This window comes from Notolepis coatsorum, assembly GCF_963971535.1.
Source record: "Notolepis coatsorum genome assembly, chromosome: 8".
NCBI classification, from domain to species: domain Eukaryota; kingdom Metazoa; phylum Chordata; class Actinopteri; order Aulopiformes; family Paralepididae; genus Notolepis; species Notolepis coatsorum.
In genome coordinates this window covers 126175310-126195522 of record NC_140172.1, presented here as the reverse complement: position 1 = coordinate 126195522, position 20213 = coordinate 126175310, and the positions used below count along the sequence as shown (strand labels likewise).

Below are 20213 nucleotides of genomic sequence, written 5' to 3'. Positions count from 1 at the left end.
TCTCGGTTATCTTGTTTCCATGATCGTGGGAAGACAGAATCGTCATTTAAACTCGATTATTTGCCCAGTCCTAACCCCTCATTCTGTAAACAACTATGCAAAACACACGAGAAAGCTATTTCCACATTAGTGCCCTGTTGAGTTACGGAAAAGTCACGCTGCTTAACACATTGACTGCCAGCACCAGGGGGCGCTGATACCCCATTCATCGCCAGGTCTTTATTCAATGGATATAGTTTTAGACTGACATTTGCGAGTGCTTAAAATATATCTTATATTATATCTATGGGTCTAATAACGCCGTCGGGTCTCAGTGAGTTGCTTCTAGTCAACATGCCCGAGACAGATTGTTTTTTCATCTGTACATTTCCGTTTTATACCGTTTTGAATAGAGTATGGTTTGGGTGTTTTTCAGTAATTCCAGGAAAAAGGCGAGAAAAAGGCGTTTTACTGTAATCCAGTCAAACACGTTGTAATTTTTCGGCTGATTATATAATCATCCTGAAATCAACGCTAGATTATCATTGGTATGTCTCCTCGTCCATACATGAAATGACCGTTGTAGCGGGGCGCTCCCCCCCCCCCCCCCCCCCCCCCCCCCCCCCCCCCACCGCAGCCAACGGTAAACAGCCATACATGGTCCACACATATAGCTGTGATCGCGGTAGAAATAAATGTCAGATCAACGATCAAATTTACCTTGTATCTGATGTAATGCAAAAGAGATAATCCAAATTCTGTATCTGATCGCCATTCCAAATAATGCTTGTGGAGGTCTGCATCACACTACCGACCGCTTCACAATGACGGGCGGGCGGAGTTACTGCTCGATACCGCCGTTGTATAGAACTGGTTCGCCCGAGTATTTAAACCCCGCCCGCCCGGCTCAGATCGCCTCCTAAAACACACCAACCCATTTTCAATGAGATGCAATAGCTCCGCCTGGCAGTAGAGGGCAGTGTTGACCGTCTGCCAGCTCAGACAGGCTCTGAAGAGGATACCAGAGGCTGCAGCTATGAATTATGAATAGATATAGCGAATAAATGAAATAACGATCCCAAAAACGAGTTAACTCGTTTCTGGCGCTCAACGCATGGCGGCCAATAACGAGTTAACTCGTTTACGGCGCACATTGTGTTAACATCATACCGTGCGTAATTATCAACCACGGGTACGACCGCAGGTACTGACGTCTCGCCTCCCGTTGCACTTACAGAATCCGGCCACCAGAGGGCAGGGGGGAACCTGCGTTACTTTGAGAAGCTGCTCGCCAAGCAGCTGCTGGAGCAGGACGAGGAGGGCGCGGGTCAGCAGCACAACTCGGAGGAGCCCATCCAGCTGGGGACCTACGCCAGGCCCAAAGACTACCTCCCCGAGAGGGAGACCTACGAGGCCCTGTGCCGAGGGGAAGGGGTCCAACTGGTGAGAGGAGAAGAAGAGAGCAAGTTCAACTTCATACAAACCTTTATTTATTCTCGAAAGGACAAGTGACATTGTTCGTCAAACTGTGTCGAACGTGAGTGCTACAGATTTGAGTGCATATTAGCATAGTAGGTAGTAATATAGGCAAGGTAGATTCCTTAGTAGCAGAGTGCATACTAGTAAAAGACAGTACAAAGGTTAGTAGGTTTATTTCATTTCAGATATTGGTTGAAGAAGTGTGTTTTTAGTCAAGGACAGAAGATTGGTCGGGTCTCGTCTGTCCTGACTGGTGGGAAGTTTGTTCCACCATTGTGGACCAAGGATTGAGAATAGCCTGCTTCTCTTTGATGACCCCAACAACCGCCAACATAGTATTTAAAAAGTGGTGGTTTCAAAATAACTTAATTTTGTGCTACTTCATAAATACACTATTTTCGTGTAACTCACATCGGTCTGACACCACTTACTCTCATGCATGCTACGAATTTAAATTGCGAAGATGTATCTGCTCCAAAAAGGAGAGTAAAGTCCGGCGGTTAAGAATTTATCTTAGTTTATTGAAGTTGATCCCTTAGCGATTCCACATTTTAACTTACAAATTTGAACAAAGTTTAAAAATAAATCAACAACCGCTCTAATGTAGTTGAGTGAGCAAACAGAAGGTGAATGGCCATGGCCCCTAAGAAGCTGCATGACCTGTTGAATTTTTGAGATTGAGATTGAGATTTACCAAAAAAACACATAGGAACACGATACGCCATTTACAGTACAGTCCAAACACTTTTTTCACAGATAAAAATGTGTGCAAAACAGGACAAAACAGTGATACAACGAGACAAGACAATAAAGTGCAATGGCTAATGATCTGTTGTCAGTGCAAAATAGAGTTTAAAATTCCAGCCCTAGCAGCTCTCCATAGAGGGGTGGGGGGGGGGGGTGGAGCAGGGGGACACCTGACTAATTTACTAGGCGAGCTGCTGAGGGGAAGAAACTGAGTCTGTGGCGGGTTTGCAATGTCTTGGGCAGCCATAGCCTGCCGTGGGGAAGCATGGTGAAAAGGTTGTGACCCGGGTGGGCGAAGCAGAGAACATTATGTACAAGGCAGAAGAGACCCTTCGGAGCTAAATCAATCAGAGAGGGTCTTCGCTGTACGCGGGCTAGCCAATCAGAGAGCGTCTTCGCAAACAAAGGCTACGGAAAAAAATCATGCTGGCCAGACATGGGGGTGCTAACCGTGGGTTGTAGAGGTTGGGTGAGAAGTCTCTTCTCAGGCTAAACCAGGTCACACTCTCTGAGCTCCACCTCAGCGGCCACTGCATGTTTTATCATGTTCTAAAGTGTTGCCATCTTTGCAAGTAATTATTCAAAGAGGCACTTCACCAAAAGAAATAAAAAAACGCTCTATTTTGCACGTAATCTCACACGCATCCAAAAACTCTAAAACAGTTTTGCACACGTTTTCATTTAGTTTGACAGTCATTGAGAGTGAACGAGTTTGAATATGGCCATCGGTGATGTCGTCAGGGACATTGAATCCTTGTGTTGTGTTTATTACAGCACCATGAAATGATGTAAATGGAAATAGCAACACCTTATCGTATAGGGACTGCTACCTTATCGTTTCATGGAGCTGTAATTAACACAACACAATGAGTCAATGTCCCCGATGACATTGGTGACCATATTCAAACTCATGTACTCTCAATAACTGTCAAACAAAATTTAATGGGTGCAAAACACATTTAGAGCGTTTTTTGGATGTGTGTGAGATTATGTGCAAAATAAATCAGCATTGTTTTTAGTTTTTTTTGGTAAAGTGCCCCTTTAAGTGGGTTTAGCATGGCTTTTTCTAAATGTAGCGAAACTCTGGATTGCTAGTTGTGTCTGGAGGCGGACATGTCACCATGCCATTGAATGCAACCCCCCTGTCACTCATACTCAGCTATGTCAAAACCCCCTGTCACTCATACTCAGCTATGTCAAAACCCCCTGTCACTCACACTCAGCTAAACCCCCTGTCACTCACACTCAGCTAAACCCCCTGTCACTCACACTCAGCTAAACCCCCTGTCACTCACACTCAGCTAAACCCCCTGTCACTCACACTCAGCTAAACCCCCTGTCACTCACACTCAGCTAAACCCCCTGTCACTCACACTCAGCTAAACCCCCTGTCACTCACACTCAGCTAAACCCCCTGTCACTCACACTCAGCTAAACCCCCTGTCACTCACACTCAGCTAAACCCCCTGTCACTCACACTCAGCTAAACCCCCTGTCACTCACACTCAGCTAAACCCCCTGTCACTCACACATGTCAAAACCCCCTGTCATTCACACTCAGCTATGTCAAAACCACTCAGCTATGTCATTCGCTCGCCCAGGAGGAGGAGTAGAGAGACTCAAACACACTCCCTTTTGAGAAAACAAAAAAATACCTGACCTGAGAATTGATAATGGGTATCAAAATGTCAAACGTGTTTGTGTTGTCTGGAACCGGTCAGTTCCAGACGTTTTGGAACTGGTACCAAGTTGGTAAGTTGGTCTTGGTTCCCAACCCTAGTATGTTGTATATGGAAGAAGTAAGGCTGGCCTGGAATCACAAATGCAAGGGTCTGGCTGTCCGATTATAATGGTTTATTATGAGCTCATAGGAGAGAGAATACAGAGCACTGTATAGTCTGTCTCCCTGGAGTAGAGGCAGAACTTAGATTATATAAGAGTTGTCTAAAGTTGTCTAAAGATTGAAGCACACTTTAATGCCAGTGCAAGTTGGCTTTGAGCCGCGCCATTCTGACTCCTGCAGTATCTACAGTAGGGATGTCTCCCTGGGGTCTGTCTCCATGAATCATAGTCTCACCGGAGTACATGCAGATCTTAGATTATATAGGAATTAGGAATCATAGTCTGTCTCCCTGGGGTCTGTCTCCATGAATCATAGTCTCACCGGAGTAGATGCAGAGCTTAGATTATATAGGAATCATAGTCTGTCTCCCTGGAGTAGACACATAGTTTAGAATAGATTATATAGGAATCATAGTCTGTCTCCCTGGAGTAGACACATAGTTTAGAATAGATTATATAGGAATCATAGTCTGTCTCCCTGGAGTAGACACATAGTTTAGAATAGATTATATAAGAATCATAGTCCGTCAGGGAGACACAGAGGTTAGATTATATAGGAATCATAGTCCGTCTCACTGGACTAGAGACGGAGCTTAGATTATATAGGAATGGTAGTGAACAACAGCTATGTGTGCCAAGGAGTTGGGGCTGCTGTTCTACCATAACGTCATGCCCTATCTATAACATGCCCTATCTATAACATGCCCTATATATAATACCTATAATACCAGAAGGCCTATCTATAATACCTATAATACCAGAAGGCCTATCTATAATACCTATAATACCAGAAGGCCTCCCTCAGATGGTCTGACAGAAGACTGACCCTTCCTGCTCTAAGGCCACTCTCAGGTTCCTCTGATATTATAAGGCTCACGGTTACACGTATGTGTAACGGTCAAAAGGGTTTGACCGAAAATGCACATTCCAACGAGTAAAGTCTACTCGACGTGAGAAAAGGTGTGCGAACTAGGGCTGACCCCTATTAGTCGATTAGTCGACTAATCGGTCGAAAGGAGCCGTAGTCGACTGCCAACCTCTTAGTCGAATACAAAAAAAATTTAAATATTTTTTTTTATAAAAAAATAAAAATATTTAAGTTTTTTTTGTATCACTCTTTCCAAAAGAAAAGAGGCCTAGAAGCGTGGCTTAACGCTAATGGCACGCATACCAGAGGCTAACTGCCTAAGAAAACAGGCACAGAGGCACTGAAAGAGGATTTCACCCATCTACGGTAATGAACACACTAGACTAGACAAATATCAAGATGTATCCATCAGTGGACCAATTGCATGCTTTTGCAGAGGACAAGAAGCCTTCAGTCGACTCCTTCAGACATTAAGCACCCCTGCAGCCCAAATGGAATGATAAAAAAAAAAACTATTAATAAAAAAAATATTATACTTTTTTTTATTTAATTTTTTTTATGGTCGACTAATAGTCGACTATCGGCAAATTTTAGCCAATCATAGTCGACTATCCAAATCCTTAGTCGGGGACAGCCCTAGTGCGAACAAGAGCGCAGGAGCCACATTCCTGACGTCTACAGGCCACTACAGTGTTCCTCTCTCCGATCCTCCAGACGCTCGCGAGGCAGAGCCGCCTGTTCTGCCGTTACCACGACGGCAACAGGAACCCTCGTCTCCTGCTGAAGCCCATGAAGCAGGAGGACGAGTGGGACAGCCCGCACATCGTACGCTACCTGGAGGCCCTGTCCAACGACGAGATCGCCAAGATCAAGGAGCTGGCCAAGCCAAAGGTGAGGGAGGACTGTGGACTCGGATATCAGTGTGATAAAGGACTGATAGTGTTAGAGGGGCTGTGGTTTGATTGATTGATTGAAAACTTTATTAACAGATTGCAGAATGGGTACAGTACAGTACAGCTCAATACATACAATTGTTAAGGGGATGCAGACCAGAGAAAGACTTTCGTCTTGTTTACATCAGGGTCCCCCATTTTCAATTCATCGTAACATATATGACATACATGACATACAGATAGACAGTACTGCTACATCTATACATTTATGACATACCAGATTTTCAAATACAGTACTGTTTGTGATACAAAAAGAGTCCAGAAAAAAAAGTATATACATTTGGCGTAGAAACTGTACATTGGATTGGGTAGGTGGGGGGGGAGGGGGCTGTACATTGGAGGTGGTTGGGGGGGCGGGGGTGGTTGGGTAGGAGTGGGGGGGGGGGGGGGGGGGGGGTTGGGTAGGAGGGGTGGGTGGGGGACACTGTACAACTATACAAACAAAACTGTACATTGGAATATTGACAAGACCATACTTGGTAATTTACTGTACATTGGAGGGGGTTGTGTTAGGACATTTACAGGGGCCAGTTTCGAATTGCAGTCTCCCGTAGGTGTTTTTTGAGAGTGTTTTTGAAAGTGGGTAGTGATTCACATTCCTTTACAGCTTTGGGTAGGGACTCTCAGATATCAGTGTGATAAAGGACTGATAGTGTTAGAGGGGCTGTGGACTCAGATATCAGTGTGATAAAGGACTGGTAGTGTTAGAGGGACTGTTGACTCAGATATGGTTATTTCATGTGTATACTTTTTTCACTTTAGCATTTCTACAGTCATTGTACTATGGTTCATTTTGGTTTGGCCTCTTGTCTTCATACCCTCTGTTTGTCACTTTTAAGCTTGCCAGAGCCACTGTCCGAGACCCAAAAACAGGAGTTCTGACCACAGCCAACTACAGAGTATCAAAAAGGTGAGTCGCTCAGGAGAATGGAGATTTGTCGCCCCCTGTCGGCTAATCTGGTACCTGCACATTATATCGTTTATTTTATTTATAAAGGAGTGGGTCACTTTGTTTAAAAGGGCACTTCACCAAAAAAAACTGCTGATTTATTTTGCACATAATCTCACACACATCCAAAAACTCAAAGCCGCTTTGCACACGGTTGTTTAGTTTGGCAGGTTATTGACAGTAAATTAAGATAAAATAAGATATTCCTTTATTGATCCCCTTGGGGAAATTCAGATTTAGTTTAAAAAAAAATGAATATGCCCACCAGTGATATTGTCAGGGACATTGAATCATTGTGTTGTGTTAATTACAGCAGCATGACATGATGTACAGTAGATAGCAAAAAAAATAGCAATACCTTGTGTTATAGGAACTGCTACCTTATCATGTAATTGAGCCATAATTAACAAGACATGGATTCAATGTCCCCGGTGACATCACTGGTGGCCATATTCAAACTCATCAATAACTGTCAAACTAAATGAATGTGTGTAAAACTGTTTAGTCAGCATTGTTTTTTTTGTGTGAAGTTGGAGACCTCACATCCCAGTCCCACCCTTACCTAAAATAGAGATCTTACATTTTCAGGATGTGTCCTTCCCACCTCTATGGATTTGTCACAAACTGGGATTAATCTCAATAAAATAAAAAATAAAAGGCACCAGTGTTTTGGGCTTGGAGTCAATGGAGCTTCTATATACAGTAGTTATTAGATGGTTGGGAATTTGTTGGGAATGTGCTTTGTAGGACCCACTGACTTCCACTAGCATTCACACCTGCTTCCAGTATCTCAAAATCACCCAGTTTGTGACAAATCAGCATCTTAAACAATGTGAACCATTAGTTTGATGTGCAGTCAGTGAATGAATGATGTTGCATATTTCATTGCAGCTCTCAGATGCTGTAAATCTATGCTGCAATGATATGGATCATTCGGTTACCTACTGTAAAATCACAAATAAGTTCTTCATGTTTTCCCCAGTTACCGTAAAACTTCATTTAAGAGCCATGTCCCAATTAAAGTCACTTTTACTGGCCCTGTATGGCTTCTTCTGCTGGGCAGGTAAAAGTTGTACAGTATTATGCTACGTGTGTGCATGTGTGCATGTGTGTGTGTGTGTGTGTGTGCATTCATGTGTGTGTGCGCATGTGTCAACAGTGCCTGGCTGGAAGCAGAGGATGACCCTGTTATAGACAGAGTCAACCAGAGGATACAGGACATCACAGGCCTAACAGTAGACACTGCAGAGTTACTACAGGTACTTTATACAGAATGGTACAGGTGATTTATTACAACTGTACTCCATAATAACATCAATCAATCAAATGTATTTGTATAGCACATTTAAACATGACACTTGTCAAGCAAAGTGCTTCACAGTGAGTCGCGTAGCAAAGTACTCCTAAAGTATAAATAAACAGAAGATATAAACAACCAACAGACAAACAAAGAAACAGAACAACACTTCAAAACAAACAAGGCAAGAGTCAGAGTGAGTCGGGGAAGGCTAGGGAATATAGGTGCTGCGACAGCAAAAGCACACACCCCCTAGACTTGAAATTGGACCTACGTGTGGTTAGGAGACCCTTATCAGCAGATCTGAGGGCCTTGGCGTTGGTATAGGGGGTGAGGAGGTCTGCTAGGTAAAAGGGGGCCTTACCATTAAGGGCTTCATAAACTAATAGGAGAACCTTGAATTATATCCTGTAGCGCACCAGGAGCCAATGAAGGGAGGCAAGAACAGGGGTGATGTGAGCTCTCTTCTGAGTACCTGTGAGCAATCTAGCAGCGACATTTTGGGGTAGCTGTAGGCAGGCTATGGTCAACTTATTAAGCCCCAGGTACAGGGAGTTACAATAATCTAGTCGTGAAGATATGAAGGCGTGAATGACTCTCTCAAGGTCTGAGGGGGAGAGAATGGCCTTGATCCTAGCTATGGACCGAAGCTGGAAAAAACACCCCTTCACCACGAGTTCACCTGCCTAGAGGCAAATCTTTCCTGTGACAAAATGGCATCCAATGTAATAAAAAAAGTCAACCAACGAACTGATTGTACCGGATCTCCTCTCTGGTAAACAAGAATACCCTGAAGACTCTGGCAGGAGCACTCATTCAAGGGTACCACGACTATGCGTGCACCTCATGGTACCAAAGCACCTCAAAGGCGCTTAAAACAAAATTACAAACATCACAAAACAAACTGGTCAGACTACTACTTGACCTGAACCCCAGAACCCACCTCACCCCTGCCCACTTTGACAACCTAGGATGGCTTAGAGTAGACGACAGAGTACAGCAACTTGCAATGGGCCTGGTCTACAAGATACACTATACGACCGGGGTACCCATGTACATGTCAAAATACTTCCCAAAGGTCAGTGAATACCACAACCACTACACCAGAGGAAGCTCAACAAATCATGTAAAACCCAGATTCGGCTCAAACAAGGGACTAAACACGTTTCGCAATTATGCCACAACAATGTGGAACGCCCTACCCAAAGCTGTAAAGGAATGTGAATCACTACCCACATTCAAAACCGCTCTTAAAGAGCAGCTACGGGAGGCTGCAATTCGAAACTGGCCACCGTAAATGCCCAAAACCCCCACCACCTCCTAATAGACAGTCTCCTCCCCACCGCATGTATATATTCCCTCCCCGCCGTATGTATATTTCTCTCCCACCCACCCACCCCCTCCTAATGTACAGTCCCCTCCCCATCATATGTATATACTCTGTCAGGATCTAGGGGTAACAGTACTGTATATTTGAATACCGTTTATGTCACAAATGTATCAGTACTAAATACCTATATGTCCCTATGCCATAAATGTCATGTATGTTGTGTATGTCATAAATGTCTATATGAATTGAAAATGGGGGACCCTGATGGAAACAAGACAAACGTCTTTCTCAGGTCTGCATCCCCTTAACAATTGTATGTATTGAGCCGTACTGTATTGTACCCATTCTGCAATCTGTTAAATAAAGTTTTCATTCATTCATTCATATTGAAGCTAAATTCCGGGTCAAAGAACACGCTTAGGTTTTTCACGAAGGGCTGAACTAGGGCAGACGGGTTACCTAGGCTGCTGGCGATGACACTGGTTTGGTTTGGGGGGCCAAAAAAAAAAAATTTTGCATTTAGAATGGTTAAGTTGTAGGAAATGTTGTGCCATCCAGCATTTTATGTCGTCTAGACAGGATCGGAGGCTGTCAAGACTAGATTTGTTATTAGGTTTCATGGGGAGATAGACCTGAGTGTCATCGGCATACAAATGGAAAGAGATATTGTGTTTTTGAATGACCAGACCCAAGGGGCAGCATATATAGAGAAAATATAATAGGGCCATGGATGGAGCCTTGTGGGACCCCGCAGGAGAGAGAGAGGCAGAGGGGGAGGAGGTGAACGAAGATAGGGCTGTGCCACTGACAGAGATGATCGATTAGGATGTTATGGTCTATCGTGTCGAAAGCTGCACTAGGGTCTAGGAGCATAAGGACAGCACAGTCGCGGTTGTCAGTGGTGAGAAGCAGGTCATTGGTGACCTTGAGCAGGGCAGATTGTCCTAGTTAAGGATGTCCTAGTTAAGGAAGGGGCCAAATGATCATACCACAATATTTCCACAAATAGTTTCGCTATTCACGATATGTAACACCATATTTTAACCGACAGCCAAAACAACTTGGAACAATATACAGTAGTACTAAAAAAAGAAATATTTGAGTTTATTAACACATTGTGCGCCAAAAACGAGTATACTCGTTATTGCCCTCCATGCGTTGTGCGCCAGAAACGAGTTAACTCATTTTTGGGATCAATATTAAAAATCTTCGCCATGGCATTCATAAATCATCCAGCCTCCGTCCGCTGCTGCAGCTGGACCCTGTTCTGATATTGCAACACCTCAATACCACCGCCTGGTGGATGTCGGGCGAGTTACACTCCAAGCCAAACCAAAAATTGTAGCGTGGATCTAGATACACACTTGAGTGCATTGGGATCGCTTTCAAAACGCAATAATCAATATGATTTCGGCGTTTATTGCGTCATACAAACGGGAAATGGATCTAGCCGATCGACGTCAAATAATTGGAATATTTTTCCTCCAGTCTCATCTGCGAATGGTAAGAGGAATCTAACGTTATTTTCAGCCCGATTGTTTATTCATTTCACGGCAATCCATCTGATCAACGTATCAACCCATAGTAAAAAAAGACGCTACTGGCGATCAAGGAATTATAAACGACCCCCCCCCCTCCACTTTCCTTCACGCATGATGAAGCATAATGTATACCGATCATATACATTTGAATTTTTTAATATAGCGTGTATAGGAAAGAAACGCCAATCGGTAATCTATAACTCGCGTTTTAGGAATTACTGCAGAAAACCTTAAAAACATACTTATATTCACGGCGGTATTAACACGACAATGTATGAATGAAAAAATATAACGTTCCCACATCCCACCAATAGGCTCATACTGTAGGCCTACTGTATGGTCTTTGTCATAATGCTTTGACCAATAGGCTCATACTGTAGGCCTGTAGGAATTTTGTCATAATGCTTTTGAGAATGCCATGCTTTTTTCTTTGATATATACAGAACATGTTGTGCAGTACCATAATTCCCTGTGCGGTTGCACGTTGCCTGGCACGCAGCTACTCCATGCGCTTATTATGGATCCAGTTGTTCTCACAGATGATTGGGTTTGTGAACATTTTATATGAACAGACTAGAAGTGGCTTCAATGAACCTACTGAACCATTTCAGCCACATTTTATTTAAACAAACAGTCTTTTTTTCCCCTCAAGATTTTGTGGAAGCAGTGGTTCCCTGATTATCCCTGACTAGCCGTCGCTGCATAATACGTCTTGTAGTTCATTCTTTTTGACTGTCCTGGGCCCTGTGTTCTGACTGTCCTGGGCCCTGTGTTCTGACTGTCCTGGGCCCTGTGTTCTGACTGTGCTGGGCCCTGTGTTCTGACTGTCCTGGGCCCTGTGTTCTGACTGTCCTGGGCCCTGTGTTCTGACTGTCCTGGGCCCTGTGTTCTGACTGTCCTGGGCCCTGTGTTTTGACTGTCCTGGGCCCTGTGTTTTGACTGTCCTGGGCCCTGTGTTTTGTCTGCTGGGTGACCACAGGTGGCTAACTATGGAGTTGGGGGACAGTATGAACCACACTATGACTTCTCCAGGGTAAGTACACTGTGTGTGCGTGTGCGTGTGTGTGTGTGTGTGTGTGTGTGTGTGCGTGTGCGTGTGCGTGTGTGTGTGTGTGTGTGTGTGTGTGTGTGTGTGTGTGTGTGTGTCAATGTGCATGTGTGTATATCACGATACTAGAGTCACAATATTGTAATATCACAATATTGTAATATTATGATATATTGCGACATATTGTGATTTATTCTCTTTTTTCAACTGCAAATTATGAACCCAACAGAAAAATATATACATCATCTGTTTTAGGTAATAAGATAATGTTTTCTGTCTGTTCACCTCATTTTTATAATTTGTATTGCAGCAAAATGGGATTGTCAAGCAAAACATTTTTAAATAAAGAATTATAATTATATCTATTATTTGTATATATATATATATATATATATATATATATATATATATATATATATATATATATATATATATATATATAATAATTTTGTATTATTATAATTTTTTAAAGATTGATACTTGGCATAACGGTATCAATATAATATCGGCACGCAAAATATCACGATATATCGCTGTATCAATTTTGTCCCCCACCCCTAGTATTTAGTGTGTATGTCTGTCTTTGCATGGTTGCCCAACAGTACATGTGTACGCATGTACTTCTGTGTGTACATATACTGTTATTCAGTGGCCCTTCAGTGCACAAAGTGACTGATAAGCAAAGACACTTGGCATGCTACTACACTCTTTTTTTAATGACACTCTCCTGTGCTTCAAGGGAAGCATGATGTATATTGTGTTGTTCCAATGATCTTGGACAGTTAAAGGTGCTATAGATAAAAAATGTATGTAGATGAATGATAAATGCTGGTGCTCTAGTGCGACATCTAGTGGCTGAATGTTATCTATAGCACCTTTAAGGCAATAATCTATAAACACAAGACTAAGCTGGAGACTTTAATATGTGATGTAATCAAGAGACACCTTTTGGAGTTGGTCTATTGACATTGAATTAGTCGCAGACTTTGTGGGCTCCAAAGAAATCACCATGACCACTGCACTTCCGCGTTACATGGAGCCTAGAGCCTTGACACAAGTGGTTGTAGCTACGGCTGTGGGGGTGCTGGAGACATGAACCAATAGACCTTTTTATACGCCTGAGTCTCCTGAACACGTAGAGACCAACCCTCGATCGGCACTTTCTCCGCCTAGCTATAGTCACTTTTCCGCGCCTAGTCCCCAACCAGCGCATGCGTAGATTCAGCCTTCACATCCGCCGGTTGGGTAATTCATTAATTTGATCCCCCCGCACTCCCCTTCCCCCCCTTCCCCCCTCCCCCCGCTCTCTGCCATGAGCTCAAAGTGCCGGCAGTGTTGCGGTGGTCTTTAGTGCCCTTCACTGCCCTAGGAGTTGTCCCACTATTTGCTGTCTATGGAGCAGCTCCAGGATTTGTCTCTCGATGATGTCATCATCACCACCAGTCTTGTCTCTCTGGTGTTCAGCTTAAAGGAGCACGCCAACAATTAGCCGGTTAGGCTTCGGGAGAGGTGTTAGTTGGACAATGCCTAGGCTAACCGGCACTGTCCGCTTCCATTCATTGTGCTAAGCTAGGCTAACATGCAGCCAGATAGCTTTCTACTGAACGCACAGAGAGGAAACTGTTCTCCCTCTGGAGAAGACGGTAAGCTAATTTCCCCAAATGTTGGCGTGTTACTTTAAGGAGAGACGTGTTCTTCTTATCCACAAGTTTAAACTGAGCTGTACGCTGTTGTAGAAATGCTGTGAATTCTGCTTTCGCGTGGCTGTTCCCTTTTAAGTGTTTCACGGAATACAGTATTCTGAGCTGTTCTTCGCAGTCAGGCTGCTTTACTCCTGTATTTCCTGTGGTTGCTTGCCATTGTTGTTTGGTTTTGGATGAATTATGATTACATTCACTGTAATATAATTACCATACACCAAGGGTCAGCTAAGGTATTTTTGAAGACCGTAACGTAAAGAAAAACCTGATTAAATATGACTCCTTATTAAGAGAAAGGATTTACTGAAAGTATCAATTGGCTGGATGAATAAAAAAACAGTCTTATTCAGCATTCTACATGATTGTTGATTTGAATGAATATTAAATACCACATCAGCCATCCATTTCATGGGGATGTGAAGTAAGTCAAGTTTACGACCATTCAGAAAATAGAATGGATATATTTCATGCCAACGATTGTTTTGGCTGTACTTCATCCTTAGCTAGTGCCCTTAGTGGCGGGCTCCTAGTGTGAGTCTTGTCAGTAACTGGTTAAACGTTGTAAACATCTGTTACAGCGTCCTATTGATACCAACCTCATGGCCCATGGAAATAGACTTGCAACCTTCCTCAACTACGTAAGTACGTGTGTGCGTGTGACGCGTCTTCGCCCTGTGTTATTTACTTTTCAATTTTATCTTCGTAGAAAGATGAGCCTGATGCTTTCAAAAGATTAGGCACTGGAAATCGCGTGGCAACTTTTTTGAATTACGTAAGTATGTCCCGATGATGCTGTTGCCGGACTGTCAGTGGCAAATCTCCCCCGTTTTAGTCTTCATCATTCTGCTATAATGTGGACTTGGATTGATTGACGTTCATAGTAGTGGTCGACCGATAGATTGTTTTGCCAATTTATTGGGCTGATATTGCTGATATCGCACAAAAATACCAGTATAATATGAAACTAGCGATTGCAAGGAATTCGTATAGATACCAACCATGTCATACTAGCTTACCAGGAAAAGAGTTAAATATTGTTCCAGAGTTTAGCAATATTTTGGCAGGCAAGATTTTAAATAGGTGTCATATGGAAATAGAGATCCATAGATATGGAATCCATAGATACAAACCATCTCATGCTAGCTTACTTGGAAGGAGGCTAAATATTGCACCAAAGTGTGGCAATCATGAATAAATGTAATTGTCCAATGATGATTTTTTTATAAAAAGAAAAGAAAAAAGGTAATTAATTATGAATTTAAAGGCAGTACTGTAGGCTAATTGTTGGTATCTCATTGGAATAAAAATAATAATAATTTAAAGGTGTTGAATATCGGCTATATGCAACTTCAGTCCAACAATATCGGTATCAAACTTTAGAAATCCATGTCGGTCGACCACAAATTCATAGATTTTGACAAATTGATATACAGTGTGGCAGTATGGTCCTATAAGTTATAGCCAAGCACTTTAGGTTGTAAAACACTTAACATTTAACAAAAGTAAAATATGTAAATCTTTCTGTCAATCAGTTCCGGTACATATTGTGGAGAGTCTTGTAGGCATTAACACCGTCCCCCTCCCCCATAACACTCTGTTATGAAGCCCACTTTTACCCTTACCAGTGCATGAGGAGCTGTGCAAATCTATACAGACAGAGAGGAAGGAATTCTGTCTGTTTCCTTGCGACGGCTGATCTGGCTGAACTGGTTTCGGAAACTACAGTAAATGATAAGTAATTTTAATAACGGTATCTAATCAATTATTGATGATCAGAGTTCACCCATTGTTTTGTACGTGTTTTGTACAATAATGAATACATTTGTGTATGAATACAACAGTTCTACACCACACATGTACCTGTAAAACACTCCTGTGATCAAATCAGCCGTGAGTCGACAACATGCAGATGATGTTGTTCAAGTTCCCATGTTGTTTCTGGTGTGAGACTAATAATATTAGATATTATCTATATATATTATAGATATACTATATTATCTAATGTAATAGATAAGATATTATATCTTACCGTTGCCAATAATCCCCTCCATGGTAAATGGACTGCATTTATATAGCAGCTTTTATCCAAAGTGCTTTACAACTTATGTCTCGAATTTGTACCCTTTCACACACCGACGGTGGAGGTGCAAGGTGCCGACCTGCTCATCGGGAGCAGTTAGGGGTTAAGTGTCTTGCTCAAGGACACGTCGACACGCTGACCACAAGGAGCCGGAATCTAACCGGGAAACTTCCGATTTCCAGACAACCGCTCTACCGCCTGAGCCACCGTCGCTCCGTGGAACCATGTCCTATTTCACCATACAGCAAATATATCAAACTATATATAAACAAAAATGTTGTGCTTTGATGTCTTGTCTTGATTACCAGATCTTGTGCACAAGTCATAATGGAACACATGCTTTTCCAGTGTTTTACCCACTCTACCACTGCACAGAAGTGAGGTATTTTCTTTCAGAAGTGGTTACTAATGGTTTCAGGCAGCCATGTTGGAAGAAAGAGAACTACACAAGCATTCTGTGCAAAAGGAATAAGCTACAGTACTTGCACTCGATTGCATGCAATGTCGACCAAAGGTCTGTTAGCCATACAAGCCTGCTGAAGAAACCCCACAGGAAGCTCCGGTCCAGTCTGTGGCTGATTTATTCATTGTCCAACTATTTCTATCCATGCATGGATTACAGAGCAGGCATACCGAGCCGATTCCCTGGGGCCCAGGCCCATCAGGGGCCAGCTGACCACCAAAGGCCCAGAGAGCCCCAGCATTCTTTTGTATATATGAATTGCATCATTTCACTAATGTCACTTTCTTTATTTTTTTTTATTCACTTTTTCTCCTCCTGTTTTTCTGTGTTTTTTCTCCCATCCCAATTTAGTCGTTATGCCAATTCCCCCCCTCCCCTTCCTGGTCGTTGCTCGCATGTGCCCCCCACTGGTCGGTCTAGGGAGCCCTGAAGTCTATCAGATGCTTCCTCCGAGACATAGGAGACAGCCAGCAGCATCTTTTCACCTGCCAGCGCGGACTCTCATTGGTGAGGTGTAACGTGTGGGAGGTCACACTACCCTCACCATCTCCCTCCCTCGCTGTGCAGGCGCCCTGACCGACCTGTAGGAGTCGCTGTTTACAACGACCAGAATACCACCCCACCGGCTTCCCTTCCGCTGACTCTGCCAATTGAGCCAGTATGAAGGCCGGCCAAGCCGGAGGCAACGCTGACAGCCGGATTCGATACTAGTGTCTCTCGCGTTGGTGACGAGCGCTTAGTCCGCTGCGCCACCCAGCCGCCCTACTAATGTCACTTTCTATAATGTGCCCAATGCAAGCATGGTTTCAATTGAAAGGGGCCCCGGCATACTGTTTAAAGTACAAGGGATCCCGTTTTCTGTCAGAAATCCTCACCAATAGGTCCTAGAAATGAGTGCTGCAGGAAATGTGACCTGGTTGTTTTCTCTTTGGCAGATGAGTGATGTTGAAGCAGGAGGAGCAACAGTCTTCCCCGACTTTGGAGCATCAATCAGGCCTAGAAAGGTATCGTGCAAAATCCTGAGAGAGAGAGAAAGAGAGAGAGAGAGAGAGAGACTTGTTCTTTTGACTTCTTTACAATATGAAGCACAATCTCATGGGGGCTCATACAGAACCAAGCATTTCACTGTAATGTACATGTACTTTATTATGTGACAAATACAACAAAACTTGAACTTGTAGTTCCTGGGTATTTGACATGCTAGCCTTTCAGTAGTGTGTGTTTACTGGAAGTGTGAGCACCTGCTGTACATCTACATGCTTTATATACACGTGTGTCCGGACTCCATGCCGTGTGCTGGAAGTTCCCTCATCTGTGCGTGTGTTCATATGCGTCTCTCTCCACAGGGAACTGCAGTGTTCTGGTACAATCTGTTTGCGAGCGGGGAGGGAGACTACAGGACCAGACACGCCGCCTGTCCTGTGCTCGTGGGAAGTAAATGGGGTGAGTCATCATAATCAGATTAATATACGACGATAGGAAATTTGGCCTTGAGAGCCGCGCAGCTAAGCTGCAGCGGAGTTACCGCGATGATGCGTGACGGCGATTTTACACGGAGCAAGTTTTCCTGTTTGCATAAATTTTGCATGAAGGGAACAGCCTCACTCATTCATCACAAAAAACGAAAACAGACGGCGGGTCTTTTCCTGTCCAACGGTTTGTTTACCCAATGCAATGGTTAGTTTGCGTTTGCAGAAACAACAACAGCATTGCTAACCTAGCCTATCCTCACAGTGATTGGCCGAGTGGACAGTGACGGATGGTCGGTTCCCAAAAATTCACCCTGTCTGAACTTTCTGTCCGTCCAAGGGGATGTGTGAATTTGGCAGAGATGCCTAAAGAGCTTCATTACGTACCTCAGTGAGCAGATGTAGACGGAGAGAGGCAACAGATCAGTGTCAACAAACCAACAAGCTGTTACCATAGCTATCATCTGGTATAGACCTCAAACAAAGATGATTTATCACCAATACATGATTGTAGCTCAAAGAAAACTGACGTCTACACTTTCAGCTTCAGGGGAGTTCAGCTGAGATTGGCAAAGGATGTTGATAACAGAAGATATAATAAGTTGTATTATGTATTTTAGTATATAGCCACGTCTCTCTGTCCCATGTCACTAAAGTACTAATGTAGTTTTCCTCTGTCGTCAGTGTCAAACAAGTGGATTCACGAACGAGGACAGGAGTTCAGAAGACCCTGTGGCCTGACAGAAGTGGCCTGAAGTGGAACCACACAGGCGTGCATGTGCGCACGCACACACACACACACACACACACACACACACACACACACACACACACACAACCCACCAGTCGTGCCTTAATTCCTGAAATAATTTATCACGCAAACATACATACATTCACGCGATAAACATACGTTCTACAATAATAGACTGTGTTATCCACAAAGGTTTGATAAGGAACACCCATTAGAAACGGACATGAGATAATGCCGTGCCTTGGGCGGTATAGGACACTGGTGTAGTCTACTACTACACGTCACACTGGGTGTATTTTCAATTGACCTATCTCAAAGCCCTGCCCTTTTTTTTCTTTGATCCTCCAATCACAACTGCTGTTTTCCTCGGACAAACACAGTTTGATTGGAGGATCAAGAAAAGAGGGCGGGGCTTGAGATAGGTCAATTCTGATTTGTTGGACAGTTTTCAGCTGGTCTTAGACCCAGCCATAAAATGCCCTCTGACCTCACCTCTGACCACACGTTTTTTTTTTTTTTTTTTTTTTTTTTTTTTTTTTTTACTATACCCAGTAGGGGTGGAGAAAAAAAAATGAATCGAGATTCTATCCAGTGAGAAAAATCGGTAGATCACAAAATCCTACAGATTGCCAAGATCAGCCAAGCAGAACGACACACTATACAAGCGTTGTAACACAAACGGCAATCTATCAGAATCTATCAAATCGATTTAAAATCGAAACTGAATTGTGAGATTTCCACCCCTGATACCCGGTCACCGGACCGTACAGTACATGGCTGGGTGATGGTCACCGGACCGTACAGTACATGGCTGGGTAGCCAACTAGAAGTTGAAAGTACTGTGTTAGGCATCAGTCAAAGCTTGGTGAATAATAACACTTGACTTTAGATGGAGGGTTCATGTGTCACCGCGTACTTGACAGTACGTTACAGCAGTATGGTATAAGATGACAGTTAATTTGACTGACTCCGAGTCAACTTCATAGCCCATTCAAACGTGTCATCATCCACGGAGATGTAAATGATAGTGGCTTTGACTGAGTAACATAATGCCATACTATGTCTTGGTCAAATACTGGGTTGTGATAGGCTAAGGGGCATTCCAAGACCGACCACGCATGGTTTTTCCAGTCAAATGAACTGCCGTGCTGTTGATTTAAAAAGAAGGAAAACAAGAATCATGCATGTCCTAGGAATGTAGTTGCGTGGCAACCCCATAGGAGTAGGTCAGCAAATGGTAAGGATTTCAGACTCCACTCTGCCCTATTTGGGTGTGCGTATCATCTTGTTAGTTTCGATATGGATGATTAGCCATGTTTTATATAAGGGATAGTCCGCTTCTTTTTTGTTGGTTACAGGGGCATTTTTTTTTTTTTTTTTTTATTCTAGAACTCCATAGCTTTCACTGCACACTCCTACACAGAGAGTTGGACGACATTCCACTGTCAAACATCTCTGCCCAAACAGGAAGTAAACTAACCGGTGCTGCCTATACTCTCCCTTAACATATTGAATAAGTGATATTATATTATTGCTCAGGTCTTCTTTTTTTTTATCTCTTTTATAAATAAGAACCAAAAATTTGATTTAAAAAAAGTTCAATAATACGATTTTACTGAACGGCCGGCATCTTCTTCACTGTGTCCATGGAAACGATAGGCATAAAGGTACAGCTTTCTTACAGAAAATATAGTCTGTTTAGTTTTCTGATAGCTAT

General features: G+C 43.2%; 1 protein-coding gene across 1 annotated transcript in view; it reads left to right on the top strand.

Annotated features, from left to right (window-relative positions):
- LOC311233139 (prolyl 4-hydroxylase subunit alpha-2-like) overlaps nucleotides 1-18989 on the top strand; it is a 72243-nt gene extending 53254 nt beyond the window's left edge. The window contains exons 7-15 of the mRNA XM_084320027.1: nucleotides 1217-1422; nucleotides 5630-5806; nucleotides 6708-6778; nucleotides 7977-8076; nucleotides 11965-12018; nucleotides 14312-14371; nucleotides 17212-17280; nucleotides 17623-17719; nucleotides 18430-18989. Coding sequence (XP_084176153.1) covers nucleotides 1217-1422; nucleotides 5630-5806; nucleotides 6708-6778; nucleotides 7977-8076; nucleotides 11965-12018; nucleotides 14312-14371; nucleotides 17212-17280; nucleotides 17623-17719; nucleotides 18430-18500 — 905 coding nt within the window. The 3' untranslated portion in view covers nucleotides 18501-18989. The remainder of the gene's footprint in view (nucleotides 1-1216; nucleotides 1423-5629; nucleotides 5807-6707; nucleotides 6779-7976; nucleotides 8077-11964; nucleotides 12019-14311; nucleotides 14372-17211; nucleotides 17281-17622; nucleotides 17720-18429) is intronic.
- Nucleotides 18990-20213: the final 1224 nt, after the last annotated feature.